General features: G+C 44.0%; 1 protein-coding gene across 3 annotated transcripts in view; it reads right to left on the reverse strand.

Moving 5' to 3' along the window:
* The window catches only part of Wdr19 (WD repeat domain 19), a 70,753-nt gene that overhangs the window by 26,455 nt on the left and 26,152 nt on the right, over positions 1-18,146 (reverse strand). For all 3 annotated transcript variants that reach the window (XM_036200890.1, XM_036200889.1, XM_036200891.1), the window contains 9 exons: positions 17,075-17,222; positions 16,747-16,951; positions 13,592-13,751; positions 13,301-13,411; positions 11,060-11,169; positions 2,637-2,694; positions 867-1,007; positions 708-790; positions 219-302 (listed from right to left, as the gene is read on the reverse strand). In XM_036200890.1, coding sequence (XP_036056783.1) covers positions 219-302; positions 708-790; positions 867-1,007; positions 2,637-2,694; positions 11,060-11,169; positions 13,301-13,411; positions 13,592-13,751; positions 16,747-16,951; positions 17,075-17,222 — 1,100 coding nt within the window. The remainder of the gene's footprint in view (positions 1-218; positions 303-707; positions 791-866; positions 1,008-2,636; positions 2,695-11,059; positions 11,170-13,300; positions 13,412-13,591; positions 13,752-16,746; positions 16,952-17,074; positions 17,223-18,146) is intronic.

Consider the following 18,146-nt stretch of genomic DNA (forward strand, 5'->3'; position numbering starts at 1 on the left):
ACTTCAGTACTTAGCCTCGCTCAGAAGATGCAGCAGACTATCTGGGTACATATAGGTCTGCCGTGGCAGATGGTGTTTACAGCCTGCTCCTTCAGCAGATTAGGACTGGGTCAAATGCCTTCTTTCTCTGCCTGCCTTCTAGAAGGTTGAACATGCTCATGGCTAACCCAGCAAGCTTGTGCTCTCTTAGGGTTTACAGACGTGGGAGACTTACATACCTTCCATCCGCCTCTTTAGCTTTGGCGTATTGCAAGTGGATCTTGGGAGAGGAGACGTGAGGCAGAAGTTCACCAACTTTTGCCCTAGAAAGGTAGGTGGAGAACGAGATCAGCACCATCCCAATGGGAGTAGTTAGCTGTCCACAACTAGCTCTCCTTTTCAAGGGCAGCTACGAGCTTACAAACATCTTACACAAACCAGATTTAACCGCCTTTTCTCCTGATACCTCCTTCCCACAGGGCGGGAAGATGAAGGCTAGTGCATTAACTTTTGGGGGGGCGATAAGGATTTTGTTTTTCCAGCATCTGGTTTAGGATGCTCTCTGGGAAGCGACTATGGATGCGAACTCACTTGTGCAATAACAGAGATGCAAGGCAGAACCACATGAGGGGACAGACCAGACAGGAAGAGTGGCAGAGACAAGTGGGGAGGGTCCAGACAGACCCCTTTCCAAATCTACCCAGAAACCAACTGTGGCCAGCCCTTACCAGTTCTTACAGCGGATGTAGACCGAGGCGGCTTTGTCGTAATACTGGCCTTTCTCATACAGCTGGGCTGCTTCTGAAAATTGCTACAATAAAGGGGATGCAAGACACTAAGTTGGTTATGACCTGACCACACAGGTATTTACGAAGGCAAAGGAGTACCTTCATGTTCTCCAGGATGGCTCCACAGTCTCTTTTCAGGACCCTGCTGGGGTGTTTGAGGGCTTGGTTAGCCCCTCTACGGATGTCTCCCATTCGTATGGACATCTGAGCCACTCCGGCCAGGCATATCTCGTCATGCTCCTGCGACGACAGGGCAAAGGCTTTCACCACAATGAACTTCAGCCAGCCAAGTTCATTTACCCTCATACATTATTTTAAGACTTACTCTCACTTACCGTTTTAAGATTGGCTTTCACCTATCATTTTAAGAAACTCTCACAATTTTGAAATTAACACTTAAAAAAATCAACTAATAAAGTTATTTTTTCTTCTCAGAGGTTTTTATACTTAGCAGGAAATTTTTGCTATTCCTTGTGAGGATGCCTTGATTTATACCTCTTGGTATGATATTATATCTAGAAGTAATATATTGGTTATTATAGCATAAATGCTATACATAAAATTAAGGAAGGAATCATTAATCAAACTAAAGATGTCAGTACTAGGTAGGATGACATATAACTTCACTTAGAACTGTTCAAGTCATTAATGACAACATAAACTTGTCATATTTGCAACAGGGTTTCTCTAAGCAGCTCTGGCTAACTGTAAAATTGTTAAGTAATTCAAGCTGGCCTTGAACTCGGAGCAATCCTCCTGCCCCAGCCTCCCAACTGCGAGGACTACAGGCATGTGCCACCATACCTGGCAAGAACGTTTCAAGTGACTAATCTTTTCTAGTGAAATTCACTGTCAGATTGGGCTCTGTCTCCAGCAGCCCGTCCACTAGAACTTTCTGTGATGGCGGTAATGTCTTGTTTCTTCCCTATTAGCTAGCTGCTACTGTTTGTAAAGAATGGACCAAAGCAGATGGAACCAAACAAAGACGATGTTAACAGCAGGCTGGTGAGGTGCCTCAGTGAGTAAAGGCACTAGCCATCGAACCTAAGGACCTGCGTTCGATCCCTGGAACCGATATGGTGGAGAGACCGATATCTGTAAGCTGTCATCTGACAACCACCTTTAGGGAGTGGCATGCATGTCCCCTCCTCCCAGCCCACAATCAATAAGTAAATATATATATAATTTTTAATCAAAAATTTGTATTATTTTATATGTATGAGTGTTTTGCCTGCATGTATGTCTGTGTACCACATGTGCCTGGAGTTAAGAACAGCTGTGAGCCACTATGTGGTTGCTGGGACTTGAAGCTGGGTCCTCTGGAAGAGCAGCCGGTGCCTTAACCACTGAGCCATCTCTCCAGTCCAAAGCGATTACGGGTAAACCCTTATGAAATCATAGTTGGCCTGTGACACATATGGGCATAATATGGATTTAAAAAATAAATCAACAGGTAAAGATCAAGCTGGTTCTATTGTGTGCAAAGCTGTGGCGCCCCCCCATGGCCTTTCCAAATCAATGCACATGACTCTCCTTCAATCTTTTAAAAGCATCTAATTGATTTTCTCACTCAACTATATTGGCCTATAAATGAGATGAAATAAAAATTTTACTTCCAATCTTAATTAGGAGCTCATATCTAGGACGTAATGGCAAACAGATGCAATAAATACAAATATATTGCCATCTTTAGTTTTGTGAGTTTAAAGTAACTTAAGCACATTCTTGTAAGGTTGTTAATAAGCTGGACAATTAGACTCACCTAATAGCTATTGAATAACTACAATGCAAATAAGCCCTGGATTTTAAAATGAAACAGAAAATACACTCCTGGAGCATTAGAGACATTTGTTATTTATGTAAGGTTACCTTATTATCACCTGTGATCCCTTTCTCGTAATGAGCCAAAGCATTTACATAATCACCCCTGAAAGAAAAAAAAACACACTGAATTAATTCATATTTAAGATTTTTAGCTACACACAAAACTTTAAAGATACTCTTTGTTACCATGTGGCTTATGCTCAAGGAAAGAGACCATACAACATGGATGCTGGCACCCATTCAAAGAGCAGCATGCTGTAGCATAAATCTTGTTTGTTTGTTTGTTGTTTTTCGAGACAGGGTTTCTCTGTGTAGCTTTGAGCCTTTTTTTCCCTGGAACTCACAGAGATCCGCCTGGCTCTGTCTCCCAGGTGCTGGGATTAAAGGCGTGCACTGCTGCCGCCACCACCACCTGGCCTGTAGCATGAATCTTAAAAGGTCTTATTAAGGGTTGGGGATTTAGCTCAGTGGTAGAGCGCTTGCCTAGCAAGTGCAAGGCCCTGGGTTCAGTCCTCTGCTCCAAACCAAAAAAAAAAAAAAAAAAAAAGTATTATTAATAAAAAAAACTCAGGGCCAGGTATTGGGGTGAATGCTGGAAGATCAGAGAAGCAGAACAAGCCACAGCCACCTCACCTTGCCAATTCTTCAGCTGATCCTGTTTCCTCAGACTGGAAGCCTCTGAATCCTCATCCAAATGGATCTCAGCTGAACTGTTACTCAAAAGCCTAAAAGTTTAACCAGCTCTAGTTCCTGGTTTTCAAGCCTTACATACCTTTCTGCTTCCTGCCATCACTTCCTGGGATTAAAGGCGTGAGTCACTATGCCTGGCTGTTTCTAGTGTGGCTCTGAACTCACAGAGATCTGAATGGATCTCTGCCTACCAAGTGATAGGATTAAAGGCATGTGTGCCACCATTTTCTGGCCTCTATATCTGTCTGGTTGCTGTTCTGTTCTCTGACCCCAGATAAGTTTATTAGGGTGCACAATATATTGGGGGACACAATATCACCACAGCTGACCTCCCCTCACTTTAAAAACAGTCTGGGTTGTGCCATAAGGCACGTACAGCATGATAAGTCAGGAAGCTACAGTGCATTTTATGGGTTACTTTTAATTATTTCCTTTAGGGCACAAATGACAATCACATAGTTACAGAAATCTATTTTTTTCCAAATGCCCAATATTTGTAAGAATGTACTCTGCAAGAATCTGGGGTGGAAGTCCGTGAGATGGCTCAGCAGTTAAGGCAGTTAAGACACTAGCTGCCATGCCTGACCTCAGTTTGAATCCTGGGACCCACATGGTACAGAGAGAAAAGTGATTCCTACAAGTTGGCCTATGAGCCTCACATGTGCCATGATGTGCACGTACACACACACACACACACACACACACACACACACACACACACACAACGTAATAAAAAAAATTTTAAAAGATCAAATTACTTTTCAAAATAGTGCAATTATCATACCAACAGAGTATCACAATGACGGAAAATGAACTATACATAAAGAAAAGAATCTGGGTCACTTTAAGAAAGGTAGGTGTGGAGAGGCACATTTGTCACTACAGGATGGAGGACTCTGGCCAAGAGGCTGCCATGTGGGCTTGCTAAGATGATGAGGCAGGCAAACAGATTTGCCACGCACGCTTCTTGGTCTGACCTCCATCCCCAGAGCCCACAGTGGAAGGAGAGAACGGACTGTACACATTGTTCTCTAACCACCCCATGTGCACTGTGGGATATGTACATCCTTAGGCATGTGCATACACACCCACCCACCCACATGCATGCACACACACATACACATAAATAAATGACTTGTTTCAAGGACTGCCTATAATATAATTGTGCTAACGTGTTGAGTTACTTGACAAAATAGCTGAGGAAAATACATTTATTTTGGATCACAGTTTTCAGAGGTTTCAATCCATGGTCACTTGACCCATGGTATTGGGCCTGTGACAGAGAAGAGTATCACGGCAGGGGTACACGGTGGAGCAAAGCGGCCCACTTCATGACCAAGAAGCAGAGGAAGAGGAGGGTCCAGGACCCAATGTGGTTTTCAGGGCACTGATGACTTAACCTCCTTATACTTAGGTCCACCTCCTAAAAGTTTTTGATGCCACCTTTCTGATGTCACAGGCTGGAAACCGCCTCTTCAACACATGGTCTTTGGGTAGACTGCAGATCCAGAACAACAACAATAATAGTTCCGGGACTGAACATAACACAGACCTACAAATCTACAACCAGCTTCTTCAACTGAAGGTCATGGCCCCATAGCTGAGGGTGGGTGCCACAGAACCATTTGATACAGTAAAAGCAATAAAAAATTAACTCAGAATCAAACACATAAAGATCCGAGGTGCTTCTGGCAGGGCTCATTCATGTCACATGGCTGCTGCCTTGGTTCTGAACACACCGCACTGCGCACACTACACACACGACGCCAATGAAGCTGCTTGAAGCATCTTGCCTTAGAGCCCGAACTACTACACGTTATAATCTGCCGTGTTTTTACTAGACATACAGTCCTCTGCTCTCACGGAACCAGGATGGCTTAACTACAGTTTAATCAGGGTTTAACTGTGCAAAACAACCCTTACCATTCTCCTACTCTCAAAACTGCTAAGTTGTTGACTTGAGTTTCATTCAAAAAAAAAAAATCATTCATTGGATTTTGGCTTGGGATTAGGACAGAATTTCTAATGACTGTTGAAACATATTTCTAGTGTTTGTACTCTGCATTTATGTAAAGCATTAACAATATAAGATCACAGTATTAATAAACTCTGAAAAACATAGACAATGCCCTATGCCTTACAGTATGGAATGTCCAGGAAATTAAATTTTTTTGCAAAAAAAATAAACAAGCACATACATTTTATTAGTATTCAAATCTGCTTCCTTCTTTAATAAATGGTAAGATTATATATACACCAAAGAATTGTGTGTGTGCATACATGTGTGCACCCCTGAGCATGAACGTGCATGTGACCATGTATGCATGTGTGAAGGCCAGAGAGTAATGTCAGGCATCTGTCTCTTTTGTTATCCACCTTATTTTTTTAAAAAAATATTAGTATTTATGTGTCTGAGTGTTTGCCTACATATGGATAGGCATGCATGCCTGTTACCTAGATGCCAGAAGAGGACATTGTATCCCCTGGAACTGTGGTCACACCATCATGCGGGAGTTGGGAACCTTACCCAGGTCCTCAGTCCTCTACAAGAACAGCAAGTACTCTGGACTGTGGGGTCATCTCTCTAGCCTTCCACTGATGGGAATGTCTTTCTGTATGCTGTGAATATATGTGGCTCTGATTGGTTGATAAATAAAATGCTGATTGGCCAATAGCCAGGCAGGAAGTATAGGCAGGATAAGAAGACAAAGAGAATTCTGTGAAGAGGAAGGCTGAGTCAGGAGATGCCAGCCTGCCATCCAGAGAGCAGCATGTAATGGCACACAGATAAAGCCACAGAACATGTGGCAACATATAGAGTAACAGAAATGGGCTGAGTTTAAGTGTAAGAGCTAGTCAGTAGGAAGTCTCAGCTAATGGCCATAGTTTAAAAATAATATTGGCCTCTGTGTGTTTATTTAGGTCTGAGTGGCTGCAGGACCGGCGGGTGAGAGAGATTTGTCCTGACATCAGGCCAGGTGGGACACAGGAGAACCTTCAGTTACACGCCACCTTGTGTTTGCACAGGATCTTCCACTGAACCTGGAGCTCATCAACCGGCTGGGATGCCCCCACCTCCCATCTGGGATCATTGGCAGGTGCCACACTGCCTGGCTGTTTTTAACCTGGTGCTGGGGATTCAAACTCAGGTCCTCCTGCTCAAACAGCAAGCACTGTACTCATGAAGCCGCATCTCTAGTCCCAAAGAATTGTTTCCTTTTTAAAAAGATGTATTATGTATACAGTGTTCTGTCTGCATGTGTGCCTGCAGCCAGAAGAGGGCGCCAGATCTCAGTACAGATGATTATGAGCTACCACGTGGGTGCTGAGAACTGAACTTGGGACCTCTGGAAGAGCGGTCAATGCTCTTAACCACTGAACCACCTCTCCAGCTCCCCAAAGAATTATTTAAAAATAGATTTCTTTAAAAAAAAAATAGATTTCTTGGCCGGGCGTTGGTGGCGTATGCCTTTAATCCCAGCACTCGGGAGGCAGAGTCAGGTGGATCTCTGTGAGTTTGAGGACAGCCTGGGCTACAGAGTGAGTTCCAGGAAAGGTGCAAAGCTACACAGAGAAACCCTGTCTCGAAAAACAAACAAACAAACAAACAAACAAACAAATATATAGATTTCTTTATGAATTAACAGCAAAGGTTTGATCTCTATTATACAGACCTATAGATTTGGGGTTGCACAAAAATTTCCCAGGCAAAGATGGGGTTGCAAATGGGTAAAGTCTAAGAGGCTCTGGTCTGACAGTCTTAGCTATCTTCATTTTTTCAGCACAGTGACTTGCACAGACCTTTCATTTGAGCTCTGTCTTCCTCTGAGCAACCACCCCTGCACTGTAGTCGGTGAGCACTGAAACGGCATTAGGAGCCACTCAAGCGCCCTTCGTCCGTCAGCTCAGGCGGATGACTCGGGTCCTGTGAGGCTGCTCAGGTTCTCCATCTACCGACGGATAAAAAGGCTTCGGGAGGGAAGCTGGCTACTGATTGAAGACTTCCTTCCCTCAGCTCAGGGGTTCACAATCAGCAATTTCCTGAGTAGGAATGTCTAATTTGGGTCCAATTATATCAGCCCACCTAGGGACACCTCCTGACAAGAAGAATTACAGTTCCTTGCTCAGGATCCTGCTCAATTAGGAGATGCCAAATTAAGATTCTGGAGCTCTCCGTCTATTTTTAGCTCACCCACTTTACTATTATTTCATTCTGGACTCTTCACCGGGATCCAGCTCGCCAGTATAACCCCCACTGGAGAGCTAAATCTCCCTAGGCTTGACAGAGCGGTCCTGCTTTGACACAATCGGGGTTGTGGATGCCTAATGAAACCTGGGGGACTGACAGGCAGAGCCTTGGGGGTCGAGATCAGTGGGTGCTGGCTCCTGGGGTGCTTGATGAAAAGATACACCAGGTTATCATCGGGGACACTTTCTGAACAGTTAGGGGCTGGGTGTGTTAGGTCAGGGGTGCGAGTACACACAAAGAACATTGAAAGCTTCATGGTCACGTACGTGCCACCACCAAAGCAGAGACTGCCCACTGCCCTAGCAGTCAGGTAACATGGGAGAGTTTGCTTAAAACAAACAAACAAACAAACAAACAAACAAACAAAATCTCAGAAAGAAGTAAAAATCAATCTTCTGAATGGTCTAAGGGCCTTCAGAGATGTTTGTGCTGACAAGTTATACACTGGGTCATTCTTTTCTCTTAGATGGAGATGGAGGGTCATGGCCCTGGGCCTGGTCTCTGTGCTACGTACTAAGTTTCCAATATGCTCATTTTGATATATGGACACTTTTGTTTTTAATTCACAAGCTAAACAAGCAACTTTGCCACTTAATTACACCCTAGCCCTTGGGTTCATTGCATATATTTTTTAATTTTTAAAATAATTTAAAATTTTGTGTATGTGTATATGGGTATGTGCAGGGACCCACAGGGGTCAGAGACATCAGATCCCCCACAAGAGCGGGATTTACAGATGGTTATGAGCCACCTGATGTGGGTGCTAGGAACTGAGCCTAGGACCTTGTTGAGAGCAGCAAACACTCTTAACTGCTGAGCCATCTCTCCAGCTTCATGGATTTACTTTTTAAGGGGGAAAATGTAGCAAAATTTAAATAAAAAATGACCAAGGAGAAATATATCCAATAAGCTTTTACCTGAAGAATAGAAAATGATTTATTTTTTTATTAACATGTACGTGTGGGTTAGTCACATGTGTGCAGGTTTCTGGGGAGGTTAGAGAAGGGCACCCCATCCTCTGGACCAGTTGAGAACCATCTGACTTGGGTACTGGGAACCAAACCCAGATCATTTGGAAGAGCAGCAGTGAGCTTAACCACTCAGCATCTCTCCAGCCCCCAGAATACAAGTTTTCAATGAGGCTTCCTGATTAGAAATAAAAGACTACTTTTTGGTATAATAATTGGTACAACTAAAATTTGTGTGACAATATCAGTAATGAATCCATTGTATGAACATCATGCAGAATTATGTAAAAATGGTTACATATATCTGGGGGCATGAGAGTGGGAGAGCTGGCCCTGCCCCTCACCAACTGCAGCACTTGGAAAGCAGGCCCTGCACCCCGCCTGGGCAAAACAGTAGAGCTGGTTGGTCCTGAAGGTGTGGGTGTGAGTGAGCCACGCTGAGGGTCTGAGAGTTGGAGAACTGGCCCCAGCCTGGGCTGCCTGCTGCAGTGGGTGAGCTAGCAAGGGCAGTGCTGGAGAGCACACCCTAGTGGTCACAATGAGGGAAAGCTGGCAGGCTGACCAACCCAGCTACCACCCAGGCCCAGAACCGGGGCTATGGGTTGGCCCACTCCAACACTGACCTCATTTATAAACTTCTGGAGCATGTGAAGGGGCCAGACCTGCAGACCCAAAGCTGCAGGATTTCCATGACACAGGGCAACAACAGGATATCCAAGAGGAGTCCCAGTGAGGGCCCAGCAGAAGCCAGAGGCCTCAGAGAGACCAATGACTCACTGCAATGAACACTGGCAAGTAAAGACATAGAGACTCAAGGGTACACTGTGTGACTCACTGAGCCACACTACAGCTTCCAGGATGAGACTTCTTTGTTTGTTTGTTTTTGTTTCTCCCTTAAGTTTTATTTGGGGGCAGGGTACTGTAAGGGCAGATGAATGGGATCAGGATGCATGGTGTGAAATACACAGAGAATCAATAAAAAGTTTTTTAAAAAGTAAAGATAACCATAGACTAGCATTTTTCAGTATGCTAATATTTTGGATTTGGGATGGTGCTGTTGGTACCTGTGGGAGTTTATGTCTGAAAACAAATGACTTAGCTATAGTTACGTGTTTGGGGGCAGTGACCATAACTGGACATTCATTTAAAACTGACGAATACTCCTAAAATTATGTTTATGCAGCACTGAAATAAAGAAAGATGGAGTCTGTCAGGTAAGCATGTTGGCAGCTAAGATGGCTTCACAATCAAGAATACTAGAACAGCTGGGCGATGTTGGTGACTGCATTTAATCCCAGCACTCGGGAGGCAGAGGCAGGTGAATCTGTCTGAGTTTGAGGCCAGCCTGGTCTACATAGCGAGTTCTAGGACAGCCAAGGCTACACAGAGAAACCGTCTTGAAAAACAAAAACAAGCAAACAAAGACTACTAGAACATTCTAAATTACTCAAAACCACCTGTTTACGGGAAGCTTCTGCCTCGACTGTCATCATCCCAGAGTGACTCAATTCACGAAAGGAAACATTCTACAACTTTTAAGTTACAGGTGGAAGCTGCCTCCTGCCCTCCCTATGTCGGAACTTACCTGCTGCTGTGAGGGCCTGGGGAGGTAGGAACTTAAGTCACTGGGGCCACGATTAAAGGGCTCAAGGGGAAGGGAATGCTCTCTCCTGTTTTTCAGCTTTCCATGGTGTAAGGATGCAAGAAGAAGCCTTACCCAAATGCTGGTGCCTTCGACTTGAGCTCCCTAGTCTTTACAGCTGTGAGAAGTTTCTTTTTTTTAAAAGATTTGCTTTATTTTGAATTGTATGTGAGCATGTGCACATGTGTGTGGATAACTGCAGAGGCCAGAGGAGAGGGATCCCCTGGAGCCAGAGTTAACAGGTGACTGTGTGCCAAACAACGTGGGTGTTGGGAACTGAACTTGGGTCCTCTGAAGGAGTGCTCTTAACTACTAAGCTGTCTCTCCAACCTGAGATTTCTGATCTTGATAAATCCTCTAGTCTCAGGCATTCAGCACAACCAGATCAAGATACAGACCAAACTTCAAAGTTTTGTGCTCTGCCTGTAAGTGACACAGAAAATCTTCCAAATGTTAAAAAGAGCTCAGAATCACGAGCACAGGACATAAAACCCAGTGTATCACCCTGATTCTCTGCATACTGCAGCTGGCTGAACATCATTCACAATATTTAGACTCTAAACAAGGCAGGGGGGAATCTTAGACTCAAACTTTACTGCTGGACTTTAATGCTGAAGATGAAAATGGGCACGTACAAAAATGAGACATCATTGGATAAATAAAATATTTTCTGGACCCCTGCCCCCACCATTATTAAAGAATGGCCTTGTCAGGCAGTGGCGATGGTGCACGCCTCTATTCCCAGCAGGCAGAGGCAGGTGGATCTCAGAGTTTTAGGACAGCCAGGGCTACACAGAGAAACCCTGTCTCAACACTCCCCCCCCCCAACCCCCGCAAGAATAGCCTAACCAATTGACAGTTTGGAACTGTAGACACGCAGCAATCAGTCACGGATTAGACGCTAGAGCCGGGGACTCACGTGAACTCCAGCTGGGTGGCATACTCTTTGGATATGAAGGGTATCTGGTCAGGAGCCAGGCGCTTGGCCAGCTGTAGAGCACTGTCCCAGTGCTGCAGGTCCCGCCTCATCTGTCACAAAGACAAAGTCCTGAGGTCCACAAAGGCAAAGTGCTTTGCAAAGCTGCTGCATAGAGCTAGGCTTGGTAAAAGGAAATACTTTGTTTAAATAATGAAACTTTCTATTTACAAAGATATTGCTATAATACACATTTTGAAAGGCAGTAACAGAGCCTTCTAGACTGGACAAATAGTTATTAGTTATTACAGGAGTTTATGCTCCTCTCAAAAGTCAAGCCTATCTAGAAATAAAGATTTGTTCTTTGGTATTTTTCCCAGTAGTGAGAAATTAAAGCTAATATAATCAATTAATTTAAAATTTCACCTTAGAAGGACACCAATAAAAAATTAGGAAATACTTTAGGAATTGATTTCTTTCCTTCCTTCCTTCCTTGGTGAGGCAGGATTTTGCTACGTACTCCTGGCTGGCCTAGAACTCACTATGTAGCCCAGGCTGGCCTTGAACTTGAAGCAACCATCCCATGTCTGTTCCCTGCTTGGATTACAGGCATGAGCCACTATACCTGACCTGGAACTGACACACTTCCTTTTTCTTTTCAAGTTACACTTATTTATGTCCACGTGCATGGGTACACGTGTGTCAGAGTGTGTGTGGAGGGCAGAGGACAACTCTCAAGGGTCAGTTTTCTCCTTGCATCTGGTGAGTCCTGAGGATCATGGCCAAGACATTAGGCTTGGTGGTAAGTGCCTTTACCAATGTACCATCATATTGCTGGCCCTGATACAGTTTCTTAGCTAATTTGAAGCTATGTAGCAACATGAATAACAGAAAACACTCCTGATTCTCACTCTCAAAAGTTTTTGACGTACAATCCCAAATTATACTAGGTAACCACTGAAGAATCTATCCAGTTCATTACTTACTGATTTCGACAGCAGAGAATTTCTCATCACTAAATTTTCCAAGTGCTATTTTCTTGCCAGGTCCTGTCTAGAACGTCAGCTTATTTTACGTTCCACAGCTGCCTTTTGTAACGTTCTTGTACCCATTTCAAAGATCCAGAAACCGAAGCAAAGACAGACTAGGTCTTACACAATGCTACACAGCTAGTATGAGGCAGACAGAGCAGGTGGGAAGAGGGCTCTCTTTACCTAACTTGTGCTGCAAAGTGAGGCCGAGGAACTATTGTAGAACTATTACAGAGCAGAGTGCTATTAGCCCTCTCTGTTCTGAGCTCACTTCAGAGCCTTTACAAAGCTATGGCACTTGTATAACTACTATACAAGATTATATTTATATTATAAAAGATGGACGCAGTTTAGTTTCAATATCTGTGAGAAAAGATGTGTCTTCTTGCTTATTTCTGGCCGCTACTAATTATGTAAATTACTTCTAATTAGTTGCACTATAAACCCATTTTTCTTACCAACTACCCCAAGGGCTAGGCATCATTACTCACACTTTAAAGAAGCAGGACCTCAGTTGAGGTCAAAGGACATGCCCAGGGTCACATACAGCTGGAATCTGAATCCAGGTGTGCCCACCTCATAAGGCTGTGCATTTTTTTTTTTTTCCAGACAGAGTCTTGCTAGCCTGGAACTTATTCTTTGGACCAGGCTGACGCTGAACTACAGCAGTCCTCCTGCCTCCGTTTCTTGAGCTCCTGGGCTGACAGGGAGGCACCACCTGGGCCGGCTGGTCTATCCCCTTCCGCAGTCTGTATTGCCAGGCCTCCCTTCCCTTCTGCCCTTGAATTCAGTCCAACATTCAATTCATTCCTCCTCTGTGACCCTCAGCTCTAACACAGAGGAGAATTTCATGCAGGAACTTGAGGATCACGTGGGAAATAGAGAAAATAACAGTACTGTCCCATAGGATAGACTGTGGCAGAGGTTAAGTACCCGGCAACATGCACAACCGATAAACCACGCCTGCTTTTCTTTTTACCATCTCTGTAAGTTACACAGTCCGTCCTCTTCGGGCACATTTAGACTTTGAATTATTTAGCAACGTTACACTACCATGCCTTTTTTATACGTCTACTAGATGCGGAGTGAAAGCAGTTTTGACATGAATGAGTACTCAGGGGCTCTAAGAGCTGAAATGTCTCCACTCCGGGAGAGGAAGACAGGTGGCGTCTGGTGCTGAGAAGGTGACTGCCTGTTCTTTTTGCTGTCATACCTCCAGGGCAGCCACAGGACAGTTGGATGCCAGGTACAGGTCCTGGGCCAGGTTGAAGTCATTAGTAAACATGGCGAGATGTCCTGCCAAAAGATTGTAGTCCTCGATCCCCTACAAACAGAAGTTTCAGTGAGGAGAAATGTACGAATTTTATTCTTCAAAAGGCTTTGCTGAGTAGGAAGTGGCATCAGTCTACCTATTCAGTTGCTTCAATGAAGACCGACTGAAATGTAAAAAGTTGAATAAGCAGCACCTAGACGTTAATCTAGTGACTCATGAAACACTGCATACCTTTATTTGTTCCAAGGACATCACTGTGCCAACATCCCCTATTGTCCGGGAAACTCGGATAGCAAACTCCACCTCCATGTGATGCAGACAGGCTCTGGCCAGCTCATTCCACGCCGTGCGATCATTTAGCATCTTGCATATTTCCCAAGCATCAGAAAACCTAGGACCGAGTACACAGGCTGACCCACAGCTCTGCCTTTGCTCATCACCTACTAGGCAATCTTTGGACTGTGTGTCACCAGACGTTACATGTTAGACAAATCTTCAAAACATTTCTTAACCTAAAATAACACTTGCAAGTTATAAAAAAAAAAAAAACAACAAAACCCACCAAACTTTCTTCCTTTATTTGCATAGATTTTTTCTTACCTTCTTAATGTATGTGTGTGAGATGTATGTATGTGCAGTTGTGTGTGGCCATGGAGGCCAGAGGAGGGCACAGAGTATCCTGCTCTATCTTTTTTTTTTGCCTTAGTCCCTTGAGACAAGGTCTTTGACTGAATGTGGGTTTCATGGTTTTGCAGTGAGGCTGGGTAGGCAGCCCCAGACACTCCCAGCTTTGTACCTGGGTACCGGGATCTGAACTCAGGTCCCTGGGCTGCTGCTGCAAGTGCTCTTACCTACTAAGAGTCTTCTAGCCCCTCTCTTACCTTCTTCTGCTAGTCAGAATTTACTGTTTTCAGCCCCTTGCCATCACCAATTAACAATGAATTCTAATTTTTAAAATTCCACATGTTGTAGGATACACCATGTGAAGATGTTTTTGCTGTGATTGGTGTAGTAAAAAGCTGAACAGCCAAAACCTAGGCAGGAGGTATAGGTGGGATTTCCAGGGAGAGAAAGGAAGAGGAAGAAGAATTGAGGTGCAGTGGACCTCAGGAGACACGGAGAGGAAATATGAGGTGCAAGATAGAAGAGAGGTAATGCCATGTGGTAGAACATAGATTAATAAGTTATAAGAGCTAGTGGTAACAAGCCTAAGCTATAGGCTGAGCATTCACAATTAATAAAAAGTCTCAAGGTCATTATTTGGAAGCTGGCTGGTGGGGCAGAAAAAGACTGATTACATCCACACGTAGTTGAAAATTATTTTTGTTCTCACTTAAGTCTAATAAAATCAGTACCCTAGCCTGGGTGGTGGTGTACACCTCTAATCCCAGCACTTGAGAGGCAGAGGCAGAGGCAGAAGGATCTCTGTGAGTCTGAGGCTAGCCTGGTCTACAAATTGAGTTCTAGGACAGCTAGGGTTACCTAGAGAGATTGTGTCTTAAAAACCAAACCAAATCCAACAAAAACTAACCAACCAATTAACCAACCAAACCCCCTTCAAACAAACAAACAAACAAACAAACAAACAAACAAACAAACAAAGAATACCAGTATTCTATTGGTATAAATATATACACTTCAGAGTTCAGCAAACTATGTCAATGGCACAGATGTTCCCTGCTGCCTGTTCCTTTTCTCTGTGTGTGCGTTTTGGCAAATGCATAGTGGATGGATGGGGAAAGAGGAAAAATAGAAGCCTATAGAACAGTGGTTCTCAATCTATGGATCTCTTCCCCCTTTGGGTGGGGGATGACCCTTTCATAGGGGTCGCCTAAAACCACTGGAAAATGCAGATGTTTATGATTCATAACAGTAGCAAAATGACAGCTATGAAGTAGCAATGAGGTGATCCTATGGTTGGGGTCACCACGACATGAGGGACTGTATTACAGGGTCGCAGCATTAGGAAGGATTAGACCCACTGCAATAGAAGATGATGAGGTTGTGTTGAGGCTGGCGAGTCTGAGGAGTTCATGGACTGGTGGGAGTTAGAAACACAAGTTTAAACTGAAGACAGATTTCTGTTTGTTTTGTTGAGACAGGGTCTTTCTATATAGGCCAGGCTGGCTTCAAACTAGAGATCATCTTAAGTGCTGGGATTACAGGGGCGGGCCACTACACTCGGCTCCTGAGGACAGTTTGTTTTCTTTTGAGCCATGCCAGGGATGGATCCCAGGGCACAACAGTGTTTACCACCAAGCTGAAGCCCTAGCCCTGAAGACAGTTGCTGGAGTCAGTCATGTGAGGAGATTCACTCAGAAGAATCATTAGAGAAGATACAAGAGTTTATGGGACCCTGAGGAACTCATTCAAGAGCCCCGAGAAACTTACAGTGGGCCTAGGTAAGAGGAAACAAAATGAGGGAAAAGAAATCTCAAGCAAGGCAAGAATCAAACTTCATCATTTGTTTAATAATTACAACTATCCAATAACGGGGCTATCTGTGGCTGAGTGCTTCTCTCATAATAAAGCACCTGAGGGTTGGGGATTTAGCTCAGTGGTAGACTGCTTGCCTAGCAAGCACAAGGCCCTGGGTTCGATCCTCAGCTCTAAAAAAAAAAACCACACTTGAGCCGGGCGGTGGTGGCGAACGCCTTTAATCCCAGCACTTGGGAGGCAGAGGCAGGTGGATCTCTGTGAGTTCGAGGCCAGCCTGGGCTACCAAGTGAGTTCCAGGAAAGGTGCAAAGCTACACAGGGAAACCCTGTCTCGAAAAACAAAACAAAACAAAAAAATCCTACACCTGAAAATGGCACTTCTGCTGGAGTTTATGTGTGTTTTCATACCCACTGTCTTTTTTGTTTGCATGTGTATGCATATGTGCATGCATGTTTGTGTAACTCAGGTGTACATGTGTGTATGGTACAGTGTGTGGAGACCAAAGAACAATTTTTTTTTTTTTTTTTTCTGGAGCTGAGGACCAAACCCAGGGCCTTGCGTGAGGCAAGCGCTCTACCACTGAGCTAAATCCCCAACCCAACCAGAGGACAATCTTAAGTGTTGTTTCTCAAATGCTAGCCACTCTTTTTGTTTTGTTTTTGAGACAAGGTCTATAACTGACCTAAATTTGCTAAGCAGACTAGGCTGACCGGGAGAGAACCCCAGACATCCACCCATGGCTCATGCTGTGATGCCCAGATCCTTTTCAATGTCAGTGCTAGGATTGAACTCGGGTCCTTATGCTTTGGCAAGCTATCTCTCCAGTCCTTCCTATCCATTATCTTATCTAAGCTTCGAAACAGCCTGGGAGACAACCACTATTCACATCTTTTGAGTAGGCCGTGAAGGCAAATGAGCTGCTGTCAATCATCTCCACTCCTCCCTACCGCTTGAGCATCAGGGTCTGCGTCAGCATTTGTTTCAGGTCAGAAGGCTCCGCATCTTTTATGTTGTCAAGGAAGCCGTGGGTGCTGAGGTAGATGGAGTTGATTTTCCCACTCTGTGTCTGGCAGGTCAGTTCTCCATTGTATAACAGCAAAGGTTTGTGGGAGAAGGGAAGTTTAGTGCCACCAGCCAAAATGACCTTGGATCCTGTATTAGAAAGCAGACCCTTTAATACCTCAAGCTAATGCTCGGCACAAGTATTAGAAAGTTTTCAATTTCACTACAATGGAAATTCACTTATCAGTAAAAGTACAACAAACAATTCGGTACCTTGGATGGTGTCCTTGTGAAACACGTAAGTGTACACCTTATCATCATCATAAGCAATAAATACACCTTTATCCATTGGCCAGTTTTCCCAAAGAACACCTTTAATGGTTGGCGAGAAGTCTGGAATCTCGTAGGTAGCATCATTAACCTATGAGACAGGATTTACAAATGTACAACCTGCCTTGTTAAGAGCCTGTCTGCAGCCTTGGCAGGCATGGCTTCCCAGCCCACCTCCAACCCAACACCACTCTAGCTTTTCACAGTGGGAGAGCTTCTCTTCCTATTACTGTACTATATGTGGCTTGGAAAAAACCCGAAAACCCAACCAAGCAAGCAAAACGATAGTTACTGGGAAAATCCAGGGTTTGATAAGTGGACCAGTTTACGGGGGAAAAACCGTAAGTTTAGACACAATGGCTCCAAGTTATTAAAAAGCTGACACTGTTCAAGATGAATGGAACAACTTTTCTGGTGTGTTGTTTGTTTCTGAGTCAAGACTTAAGTGGCTGAGGCTAGCCTGGGCTACATAGTACAATAACATCCAGTCTCAACTGATACTATAAAAAATTACAGAATGACAGGCAAGTTTCCCTGACATTTCTCACTAACACAGTATTACACAGACAACAGCAAAGAACTATAATACTTGACTCTGAAAGAGAAAACTTTATTTGACGAATACTATATATTTTTTTAAAGATTTATTTATTTATTATGTATACAGTGTTCTGTCTGCACATATCCCTGCAGGCCAGAAGAGGGCAGCAGATCTCATTACAGATGGTTGTGAGCCACCATGTGGTTGCTGGGAATTGAACTCAGGACCTCTGGAAGAGTAGCCAGTGCTTTTAACCTCTGAGCCATCTCTCCAGCTCCCAGCTTATTTTCTTAATGATAGCCACCTTGATTGGGTGAGATGGAATTTCAATATTGTTTTAATTTATATTTCCTTGATGGTTAAGGGTGTTGAACTTTTTTTTTTTTTTTTAAAGATTTATTTATTTATTATGTATACAGCATGTATGACTGCAGGCCAGAAGAGGGCACCAGAGCTCATTACAGATGGTTGTGA

This window comes from Onychomys torridus, chromosome 10 (assembly GCF_903995425.1).
Source record: "Onychomys torridus chromosome 10, mOncTor1.1, whole genome shotgun sequence".
Lineage (NCBI taxonomy): Eukaryota > Metazoa > Chordata > Mammalia > Rodentia > Cricetidae > Onychomys > Onychomys torridus.